The 12,443-nt window shown below is 37.7% G+C and overlaps 1 protein-coding gene across 1 annotated transcript; it reads left to right on the plus strand.

Annotated features, from left to right (window-relative positions):
- Positions 1-4,045: 4,045 nt before the first annotated feature.
- FAM196B (family with sequence similarity 196, member B) lies at positions 4,046-12,235 on the plus strand. The gene is made up of 3 exons (XM_009079754.1): positions 4,046-5,367; positions 8,340-8,414; positions 12,049-12,235. The coding sequence occupies exons 1-3, from the start codon at positions 4,046-4,048 to the stop codon at positions 12,233-12,235; spliced, it is 1,584 nt and encodes a 527-aa protein (XP_009078002.1).
- Positions 12,236-12,443: the final 208 nt, after the last annotated feature.

The raw sequence follows: 12,443 nt of genomic DNA on the forward strand, positions 1-12,443 counted from the left end.
TATTTGAGCAAACTAGTCAAATGAAAAATTAAGGTATCCAAGTGCAACTGAACAAGTTGGAAACCATGTCAAATATTTAACCTTTTCCACAAACTGCATAAAACCCCCACATCTGCACTTGCTGCATGGTTTTTCACTTCATGCAATTCCCCAAAATCTCCATTTATCCATACCAGCTGCACTCCTGTACCCACAGCTTCAGTCATTAAAGTGAAACATGAACCAGAACTTGTGTTTGACTCTCAAATCAGGAAGGCAGAGGCAGGATAGATGGAAGAATAATTATAAACAAATAGAACTATCTCTTGTGGTCACATTTCCTCTGCCTGGCAGCACAGCTATGCTGCGTGTGCATGTGTAAGAAATCAAATCCCCAATCCTCAGGTTGGAAAAGCAGTTCCATTGCTGTTTGAGGGGGCAGGCTTTGTAGGCTTTGCACCTTAGTCTTTTCTAGGCAGTTCACTTATTACATCCTGGAATACAATTGCACTCGAGCTAGAATAAGTTTACACTAAATATTAACTACCACCAGTAAGAAGTGAGTGTGGAAGGCACAGAGAGACTTTAAAAGTCAGGATTTGCTTTATTGGTGTAAGCTAAGCCTAAAAGAAAAAATGCAACAATATCAATCAGTCAAATTCACATACTCAAAACATAGAAAAAAGGAGCATGAAATGTGCACCACTTAAAAATAACATGCACTGACCAGCACCTCACGGGCCACTTGTGTCAACAGGCACTGAATGAAGAGATGGGAAGAAATCCACAGTGCTAACCAACCAAACCAGTCGAGGCACAAGGCATTCCCTCAGGATGGATGGGAAGGGATGGGGAGGGATGGGAAGGGATGGGGCAGGAGAAGCTGGAGGGCTAGCTGCAAGGTCATGGGACCCTGGCACACATTAAACCCCAGGAAATTTCTTCTGCCAAAACTGTTATTATTACAAGACATACATTTAAAACTGGCAGAGGCTTTTTATTATGAGTGACATAAGTTAAATTCATACATTGAAAGCATTTCTGTAAAATAGATCCTTAGAATTTTTCATACTTCAGCCAATGTGTAATAATGAACAAAACAAGACTTGTAAACTGCTGTGCCAGAGTAAAAATGACGAAATACAACCCAGGCTAGGAAGAATGTTATTCAAACTTAGTAATTGACAGTGTCACATTGATTTGTTAATCTAAACACAGATACCTATAACTCATTGAAATTCACTAGTTTGGGTTTTCAATCCAAATATTTGACCATTTCTATCTATATGTTTCTTATTTCAGCTTGATTTAATATAAATAACAGCATCAAAGCTTTCATTCATATGAAATCCAGACTAGTGGATGCCAAGGAAGCTAAAACCAACAGAGTTAAAATAGTAATTTGCAAATTAAGAATGCAGGAATCTAGCTCACATTCCTCTACTGCCAAAGGAGAGCTCTCATAAACCCCTTAAGGGTTTTTTACTTGTCTTTAAAATACAAAGGATTAGCTTTCTAAAGCTTCTTTCTGAAGTTAATTGGGCAAGTATAACTTTTAAAGTAGCCCATCTGCCTGGAGCACAGCAGCTGTGATGGGAAGTGGAGAATGGTACTGCAATATTTGGATAAATTCTCAAACAAAACTGTGAAAAGTCTCCAGTAATTAGTAGATGATATGAGAATTCAGAGCTTGGCACTGGAAAGTTATTGGCAGAAATTGTTGGACTTGTTTGTTGTGATACTTGTTTGCAGTGCACAAACAACACAGTGATTTCAGTGACTTAATGCCTGCATGTCATGAAAGTGAAATTTGGTATTAATGCAAATATTTATTTCCTCAGTATTTTATGTTACACTTCTTCCCACATGAAATAATCCAACATACGTTTTCTTCTAAAATTTTATAATAGAATAACATCACATTATTACTTTGCTTAAATTACATTACATTGCCTAAATGTTACGTGGCAGTTTGCTATATTCTGTAACAAGATCTTTCCCACTGCACCCTTCTCATCAATTCTTGTCAATTAAATATGGTAAAGTCTGTGCAATGCTTAAATAAAACCTACTAAGCTACTGGAAGGCTAATAAACCAACCAGTGAATCAACAGGGAACAGGACTAATAGTAAATTGATACTATGCTGGGAATTTAGCCCCAATCTTAACAATCAGTGTAACCCCAAAAGCAAACTATGCTGATTGTTAACAATCCCACAGAATACCTCCCATATTTTGCAGAAATTTCTCCTTTTATCCCTATTCTGTTCTAGCAGTCAGATTCAGATTTAGTTTAACTTATTAAAAGTACAGGAAAGATACTTTATATTCAGGTACATCTGATGTTTGAGTTCTGAAATTGAGCAGTTCAGCTATGTTGCTACTCCAGCATTACTCACTGCACACACTGAACTTGGGCTCAGACTGCCGTGGAATCATTGGGGCAGGAGAATTCACATTTGTAAGTCTGTCACACACCTAATACACAGTCGTTCTGACTTAATTATTGTCCTAACTGAGTTTCAGAAATATAAGATTTAGTGGCCATTCAAAATGTTTAATGCTTGTTTTTCCATGATGAGCCCTGGACAAATGTGGCAAACAAGAGCTTTACAGGCCAAACTCCTGTGTGAAAACTCATACATATAGCCAGTTTCAGTCTTGATTCCCAAATAACTGATATGTCATAGGAAAGATTTAATCTCCCCAGAAAAGGTTAAACTTGCATTAATCACTCGTTAAAATAAATTTATTTTCCCTTGACCAAGAGTTGTTCTCAAATCTGAACACACTAAAATGAGAAACTCTAAAAAGAAAAAAATTAATCTGATTTTTGTTTGAACTTCAACTTGCCTCCAAATGAAGAACTCACATTTGTATTGTTCATTTTTGATATTTCATCTGTAACAGGATTCAATAGCCATTTTCAAATCTGACTATTTAAGTTTTAAGATCTGTATTTGGGACCAGGTTCAGGCCTAGGATATTTTATATCCATTGGATATAAATATATATCCATTTTTTGTGCATTGTGTTTCATATGAAGTCTTAGGCACTTCAGAATTATAAAATATTTTTCAGTTTCTATACAACTGTCTCATTTTCAAAGTTACAAAACCAGTGAAGATGAACAGTTGGTAGGAGACAGCAGAAGAAAATTACACTGTTTGCCAGTTTGTTCAGCTACAACTGTTGTCTTTTTATTTTCAGGAACCATTTGCTGTTGTTCTGCATTTGCTGGTTATTTGGTCTGGATCTCTCTCTGATGCCAAAGTACTTAGAGAACTGAACTTACAGAACTGAACCAGCCCCTTGGATATGATTGGCCTTGTATTTGCAAGAACTGCAGTAACAACTGCACATCAGTAACTTCTCTCGCTGAAACACACTGGATGCTGCATTTTTCCCTGGTCAGAAGAGGTTACATTTTGCTTAACTGTTTGGGAAGCTTAATTTCAATTGGAGCATTAAAAAGATGGCTGAGGAAGAAATACTATCTCTGAAGAAAGCAATTCAGTTTGGTGTTAGTGGATATATTCCGTCAGTAAAACTATGCATCAGAAATGAAAACATCCCCAAAAGTTATGATGCTTGTTTAGACAACATGCAAATAAAACATATGTGACTGGTCCATCATAAACAAAGCTGGGTCACTAATGGAGAGCTGCTGTCAAATAAGAGCAACCAGGAAAGCCATAGACTCAACCTTACCTTTAGATTAGTCAACCATAAGCATAACAGCCTGTTGGAGTTTATAATACAAAGACCATGTTAGCTTCAGACACAAGGATTTCTGCATTCCCTAGCTACAAGAAATCTTTCCTTAAGTTTCATATTTAATTCCTTTATCTCGGTGTTTGGTCTATTCAGCAATTAAATTTGAAAGCAGATCCCTAAAGAGAGCATGTCAGTTCAAAGTATATACCAGAACAAAAAGGAGAATGATGAGCTTCGGGAGTAAGGTATTAATTTGTATCTTGGGAACAATCTTAATACACAGGTCAAATGACAAATGAAATGGGTCGCAAAGAAACACGTTACTTACAGACTCTAAATTGTGAATCAATGGCCCAGCAGAGCATGAAAATGCGCCCAGTGCTGCTGAAAAGGAACAGCCTGGATTCAGCAGATTTTAGGAGACAGCCCCAGCACCGCAGGACCAAATCCCAGCAAGTTCGATTCAAGGATGATGGAGTCAACACCAAGACAGACCTGGATGCTAATCCTGTCCGAGATACAACACTCACAGCTGGAAAAACAGAAGTATTTAGGGATCACAATTTTTTGCTAGCTCAGTCTCCAACTTTTCCAAGGGCTCAAAAGGGGCTTCGGAATATTGCCATACAAACATCTCCTAGCCTCAGGAAACACTTCCCAGTTTTTAAAAAGAAAAAGCTGACAGGAAGCAAATCGTTAACAGAAATGCCAACAGAGCCTGCAAATTCTATCCAGGTAAATGGCAATCTTTGTGAACAAGACATTATGTCTGCAGATCTCTGTTACTTGAGAATAACTAACCATTTGGAGGATGGATGTAGGAATAGCGAGGTGGACAGTCAGTTAAATCAAAGATCATCAAAAGCACAAAGCAATGGACCTATCTGTTCAGATGATTTCTCACTATCAGAGAAGACAACTGCGTCTACACAGGTGCCTGAATACATACATGTGAGTTTTCCACAAGACAGAAATGTTTCCATGGATGCAGGAGACACCACCATAAACTCAAGTAATTCACTGCATTCTTCTACTGTCATCAACAGCAACGAGAGCAATGAAAACAGCACACTGTCATCTGATTCTGAAAGAGCAGAGCCTTTCCCAAACAATTCCCCAAACTGTAGTGAATGTAATCCCTGTTCTGCTGCTTGTGAAGCAGAGAAAAGTGATTCTGAGCTACTTGCAGCCAGCAAAGATGCAAGCAGTAAGGAAACTACTCCATTGTCACCTCCATCAAATCACAGTTCATCTCCTTGTTTCCTCAGAGACTGTCACCAGGCAGGAGAGCACAAACCAGATTCTACCTGCATGACCTTACCAGATGAGGCTCACACAATAACGTCATTGACCAGCAGCAATTCATCAAAACCTATTCTGTCATGTAATACAGAAATCGAGAAAAATTCTACTCAGTCAGATGTCTCCCAGTGTAACAGCTGTTTAGAAGGATTTCACATAAAGTCCTGTCCACCAAGGAATGAAATCAAACCGCAAACCAACAAAGATGTTAGCGAAGTAAATCAAATTCACTTGGCACATGGTGAACTCTGTGCCCTCCAAGGCAGGCTGCAGTCTGTAGAGGAATCTTTGCAGTCAAACCAGGAGAAGATTAAAGTCCTTTTGAATGTAATCCAAGACCTGGAAAAATCCAGAGCGCTCAGTGAGGGGTATGGTGCATTTTTAATATTAGTAATTCATCAGAAGTGTGGAGTAGATGTAAGCATTCTTTTGACCTTTGCTACTGAAAAACATATCTTGTCTGATGCTTAAAGATGAGTTTGCAAAAAAGGTATCATGTAGCCTTTTTGTGTTACTTGGGCCTCAACAGAGAAGCAAATCTTGTCATAGCTTGGCTTTAGCTGACACTGCCTTTACGAAACTCAGTGTGAGACACAGTTTAACAACTCCCTTTTTCATTCAGATTTATGGTGTCTGATACCAAGCCACTGACACCTGAAATTGTCAGTCTGCACCAGTTTATATCAGCACAAACCACACTTCTGTTCAATAACTCATTGCTGCCTCCAACAGGAAGCAAAGGGAGCAGTGGCTGAAGCAGAACATCTGCAGACATTTGGGAGTGAGTTAGGTTTCATGACACCACAGACAGCATAGCTGCTCAAAGGGATTGCCTTAGGAATAGGGAAAGGCACAATGCCAGGTGAACTTGAAGAGCTTCACTATGCCAGCAAGATTTCTTGGGAAGTGGAGGGAGATGCTTAAAAGGGATTAGAACCAAGGATGTAGAGCATTTGAAGACAGCAAGAACTCACTTCACACTCTCAGATTTCAGTGACTGCTGTCTGCAGCCCCAGAAGAATTCACGACCTGTGTTTAGGTCAGTGTGCTGTCACAGGGGCTGTTAGCCAAGGCTGTGACTGGGAGCCAAGGCTGCAAGCAGTATTTATGCAACTTATTTATGCATTTTAAGTAATAATAATGCTATAAATGCAACTAATGTCTAAAGACTAGATGCCCTTGTAGGACAAGGTTAAAACAGAATTTTAAATATTCTATGCTCAAAACAGGTTTCAGAATATCCTGGATAACAGCATCTCCTACTTATAACAAGTACATCTAGGATACACTTTAATGTTCTGTTTTAAAGTAGTATATCCATCAAATAATTTATCTTTGCAAAACTCACAAATAAATCTTTCAAAGTATCAAGGGAATAAAGATTCCATTTTACTTGATTTTTCAAACATAAAACAACATGAAGTCTATGGTATCATAAATTTGCTTCTATCCTTAGCACAGGCATCTTAGGCATCTAGAATTATTTATCATTTATGCACAACTGGTTTGTGTGCAAAGCCACACCCTTAATTCTAAAATCAGATCATGTGTATCAATAGTATTGACTGATTGCAATTAAGGAGTAAATCTGGTCATCTTGCACAGCTCCACAAACTATGCAGACCTAAGAAGAAGGCTGCACTGAGGGTTTGGGTGGGTTCAGCACACAGAAATAGCACAGCACACAGGAGTTGCTCACAGGACTTGGCACCAGGCCTTTGCCCTTGCTCCCATGGGGGCAGAACAGGTCTGTGTGGCTGTGTAAACCTGTCAGCACAGAACTAACTGAGGCCACAATTTTACATATCCCAATTTTCTTAGAGCTTCTGAAGAAAGAAAGAAAAAAAAAGCTACTTTTAAGAATTCTTTTTTTTTCCAAAGTATTTTAGCTGGGGATAGAAGTTGCCATTGCATTGCAGATGAACAATTTTCCAAGTCATACTCCAAATATGAATTTACACTCGTTAAAAACATTAAAAATAACATAAATTAAGTTAGCATGTGATTTTACTCCATACGGATTACCTTTTATATTTGGAAATATTAAGCAGTATTGTCCGACTGGTTGTTAGTGTAAAGATATTTCTGTTAGTTTCCATTGTGCCAACATGAATTGTTATTCCATATAACATTTTCCCTCTACAATTTGGCTCCAGCTATACTGTCTCAGATAGTTGTCCTCAGACATTTTTATCTATCTGAAAAGTCTATGTGAAGTGAGTTCCAGCACCACCTTTATAACTGGCTAGACACAACAGACAAAATCCACATAGACACACCGAGAGCAAATATGTAAAAATTATTTATGACACACCAAATCTCAAAAGCTCATGTCAGAAGCAAGATCCAAGGCAGAGATCCACGTATGTGTCAAACTTTTCTATAGTATATTTCATGCAACTACTACCTGACTGTGGTTCTTCAGGAAATCACAGGATGGAACACTCACTCCTCCCCTGCATGTAATTCTGTATTAGGGACAGCACAAGTTTCATTTATGTTGCAAATCTGACCATAGCAAAGACTAATTTGCAGTGAAGCACCGTCAGGTTATCCAGCCATATTTATTAGTCCATTTATGTTCAGTTATTATATGGTGGAAAGGAAAATTTTGGCCAAATATCTAGAAGTTTCACACTGAGATTCAATAAGCTTCAGTCCACCTTGCCAGAATGGTCTAGCTGTAATACTGAACATTCCAAGCACAATGATAGATGTGAAGAGCTTCCAGTGCAATTCCAAAACAATCAGAAAGTTATTTAGGTACCAATTGATCTCCCCTAATTCAAATAAACCTTGTTAAATACAAGTGTTATACATTATTCACATATAATGAGCCGCCAGCCTCAAACTGTTTTTAATGCAGATCTCTCCAGCATAAAAATAATTCAAGTCTGGTTGGTGTTAAGTATGAAAGTCACTTTTCCTGTTTTCTCAGCACCCCAGATTTGTATGCTATCAGCAGTGAAAACCTGACTTGGTTATCCTTAAGTAAGGAAACATGAAAAAAGGAAAGGCTGGAAAGGATAAGGGCAGAGATGGATATTCAAATACTTTAAAGTGTGTTTGTTAGAAGCAGTTGCATGTCCAAGTGTTTTCACAACAGGTATTCATGCATGAACAATCAGAATCTTAACAGCACGAGGTGAGAAAGATGCAAGACAAGAATCACAGAATCGTAGGGGTTGGGTTTTTAAAGAAACCTTCTAACTTAGAACTTGACACTAGAACTTTTGGCAAGGATAATAGTGATGAACACAATTACTTTTGTTCATAAAAGATTCAGAGATCTGTTAATGTATCTATAACCACACATTACATGAACTATGGTCTGTTACAGACGTAACTTCTATCACACCGGTCAAGACCTCAACAACTGCAGCACCTGCCAGAACACAGCATGCATCATTTACAGGTACTTCACTCCACCTCACCATTTGTATCATCTCCAAATGTATAATTCAGTGTTTCGTTCACAGCTATAAAATGTCTCACCTATGATTAATTCATTTTTTTACAAAAGTCCAAGTAATGTGTATGAGGTGATTGGTTTGTTTTCCCAAGAACAAAACAGTGAATATTGGTGTTAGCTGAAAGGGGCACTGTACTGCTGAGAATTCAATAGAAGCTTCCCACTAAGGTCTCACAGTGGCATGCTTTGAAAACCTTTACCATTTCTCAGGGTGAAATTTCTCTGTGTGTTACATTTTTAAAGCTGGAATTTCAGTAGTAAGTTTAGATCTTGGAAAACACTCAATTCTCCAAATGCCAGTGAGCTACAGCTACAGTTCATGTTAACATGCAGAACAAAAACAAAACTCCCACACTTGTCACTTCAGTAAATATTTATTTGTTATTAATTTCAGAGAGTGCAACTTGCATGTAAGCTACTTCAAATTTAAACTGCCATTTATCTTAAACACTTAAGACCAGAGAAATTGGCAGTGTGCTGCTCTGGAAGCTGTGCATGTTTCAAATGCTGTGTCTATACAAACGTGAAGTAAGAGCCTTCAGCTTAGCACCAGCCATTAACACAAAAGTGAGCACGGACAAAGTCTTGGTTGTGCTGCACATGTAGTTTGTCCACTTAACAAAGGATTTTATAAGGCTTCCTCCAATTTATTCATGGAACACTTTGTCTAATGTCTGCAACCTCAGTTACGAGGCAGAAAATCAACCTGGTTGGAAGAGACCTCAAAGATCATGGAGTCCAACCCTACCGTGGTTACTAGACCATGGCACTAAGTGCCACATCCAGTCTCATCTTGGAAACCTCCAGGGATGGTGAATCCACCACCTCCCTGGGCAGCACATTCCAAATTACATCAACTTGATCACATTGACAAAAATAAAGGCTAAGAGAATAACACTTTTAGGATGAAACTTTTCCTTTATATCAAAGAACATGGCAGACCATTATCTTCACCAGTCTGTAAGCACTGTAAATTTTGTATTGGATATAAAAAATAGAAAATACCCACATGGAAGTGTTTTTCACATTGCATCTTCTACATGAGCCAAATTTATTAAAGAGCATAATAAACTAGAAACATTACTGGAGCCTATTGTTCCACATACAACTCAGGTAGTGATGTCCTAAGTCTCCAGCAATGAGATCTCCAAGTAATTAACACATCACAAATCAAACACTACAACTCCTCTGAAACAAAGCTGTTAGTCTCCACAGCTCACTGGATACTCTGGGAAGTTACGTGACTTACCCAAGTGCACAGACTGTATCTGTATAAAAAGGAAGATCCAGGACAAAACAGATTTCCTTTACTTGGTCATTGTCTCTGAAGGAACAATCTCTGTGTAGTTTATGGGACTAGACAGGAACAGGTCACTCTAGAATTTGTGTACCAACTACCCTTTACCACAGGGTGCCCTCTCTCTTCTGAAGAATAAACTTCAAAATATGTGGGTTTAAGTTTACATCATCTCAATGCAGGAAAGATCCTGAACAACAAGCACAATTATCCCAAGGAAAGAACAGAGGAAGCAACAAAACATTGATATGCCTTTTGGATTTACTAGATGGTTTGTAATGATAATTGTGCCTGGAGGCTTACAGTGCTGTGATTAGTAGAACACTTGCAGAACACAGTTGCTTAAAAAAGTTTCTAGTTTTAAGAGACAAACTGGAGACAGCAAGAAAACAATAGTTTTCACTTTGCCAAGATGTTCCACAAGATGTGGTTATGAAAAAAGCATTCCAAGTGACTAATTTGAAGTTCATTAGACAACATTCTGAAAGATCTAATCAGTGTTTGCTCTAAGCAAACCCATGCAATTCCTGTGTTTTGTGTAGCCTAAGAGATGCGTGCAAGTACTTTCCCCCTAAAATAGCATCACTGTTGTCATTAATTATAGAATCAAGTGTTCTATCTTGCTCCCCATTTGCCTTCTCTTAAAGAATTTAACTCATCAGTGATGCAAACGCTGCACAAGCAGAATGTTCGGCTGCTGTCACTGAACCATCTTTATCACACACATTTGAAGCAGTCTCTCAGTCAAACAATACACTAATCTCATCTAAATCCCACTGTGGATTACACTGATCAGTAAAGTAATAAAGAGCTTTTCAGCCTAACAGTGACTGTAAATGTGGCTTTATTAACTACCCAGCAGGGATTCCAGAATGGGATTTTTCAATCTAGATCATGTAACACAAATGTTTGCCTTACAATAAACAAATGCAAGTAGCAACCAAAACAGTTATCTCAGCATATCACGAGCAGTATTAAATGAAAACTGAATTGACCTCTTGCCTCTGGAGATGATCACTCCAACATTAAATTAAAAACTCTGAAAAAAACGCAGAAAGAAGAAACATGAGCAGATGTTATCCTTACATATGCTATGAACAAACCATTTCATTCTCCAGGGCTTGTGGTCTGTGACTACTGAAAGGGATTAAGCTGCAGTTTTAGCAAAAAAACTAAAAAATGCAAGAGACACTGATTTTCTATCACTTTCTTCTACTTCTTTTATATTTATTATGTATTGCTTCTTGTTCAGACATCTAAATGAGACTAATCTTATCACTTTCTTTTTGCCAGCTGAGTTATCTGATTTCATTAAAAAACCCAGACCACATTAATTATAAGGCAAACAAGCTTCTAGTTAGTTTTAACATATTATTTAACAACATTTAATGATTTCTATGTACATAAAAATACAATTAATAGTGTTTAAAGTTATGCATATTTACTAACTTTACAGGTTTCTTCTATTCAGTGCCAAAATCAGATTCAGGGCCTTGAAGTGACATCCCAACAACCCTTTGATGATGCCCTTTTCCTCCCAAAGTGTTTGCATTATGGAAAATACAACCTTTGTACTCTCCCCTCTGCCTCCTTAAAGGTCCAGAGCAGACACAACTCACTGTCCTGCCCAGAAAGGATGATTGAAATAAAGAAAATACATACAATACTGTTTAATCACTGTCCATATTGTCCCTTTTGAACCTTATGTTTATTTCCATCTACTCCTCTGCTGTTATCTAATTAACATCTTGGCTCTCGTTTGACATCAATAATAATTAGGGGTTTCAATGGAGAGAACGAGTTCTACTTTCCTGTTAACTAACATGACTTAGTTCAAAGACTTACATATTAGCTTCATTTCATGGATTTTTGCTCCTAGCCTGTCTCCTAGTGGGAGATACTCACATTTAACAAAGTTAAGCACGTGACAGTTTTTATTCAGTCCAAACATATGACTTAGAGTATCAAAATCTGACCTTTGAATAAAATGCACTGAAAAGTCATCCTAGGACATTTTGATTTTTTCTCCCTTAATTTTTGTCTCATTCTTTTGGGCACAACGCTGGACTTCTTAATTCATATAAAGTAAAAGGTTTCCCTCAAAAAAAAAAAATTAGGAGATGAACATATTTTCAAAGCAGCAACCTATACACCCTTGTGTTTTCACCAGGCTGTCACTGAATAATGCCAAGTTATTCTCATGAGGTAAGCATCCTTTCCACATGTTACTTGAAGGAGAATTTTGCACTTACTAGTGTAAATCTCTTGATTTTTCCATAGTGTAGAATATGACTTCAGACAACAAGAAGGAAGATTTCATCAGATTTTGAAAACACTGGATCATGCAGAGGAAAATCCAGCCTCAGCTTCACCTCAGAATCCACCACCTGATCCTCCAGCTCCCGAAAAAAAGGAGTTAAGGAGAAAAACAAAAAAGGTGAAAAGAAAATGCTTCTGGTGGATTTGACTTTCTCATGCATCCTTTTACATTTCAAAAGACACTAGAACGGGAAGAGTTTGAGAGCACACACCTGAAATGTGCTATTATGAAATCACAAAGTTAAAGAATGTTTAATTAGAGCATCTGAAAAATCAAAATAATTGAATTCAGTTAAATTGTCTCATTGAATAAAGGTGCATGAAGATTACTATTTTCAAAAAAGAAACGGTTTCTT

Source organism: Acanthisitta chloris, unplaced genomic scaffold (assembly GCF_000695815.1).
Source record: "Acanthisitta chloris isolate BGI_N310 unplaced genomic scaffold, ASM69581v1 scaffold11278, whole genome shotgun sequence".
Classification (NCBI taxonomy): domain Eukaryota; kingdom Metazoa; phylum Chordata; class Aves; order Passeriformes; family Acanthisittidae; genus Acanthisitta; species Acanthisitta chloris.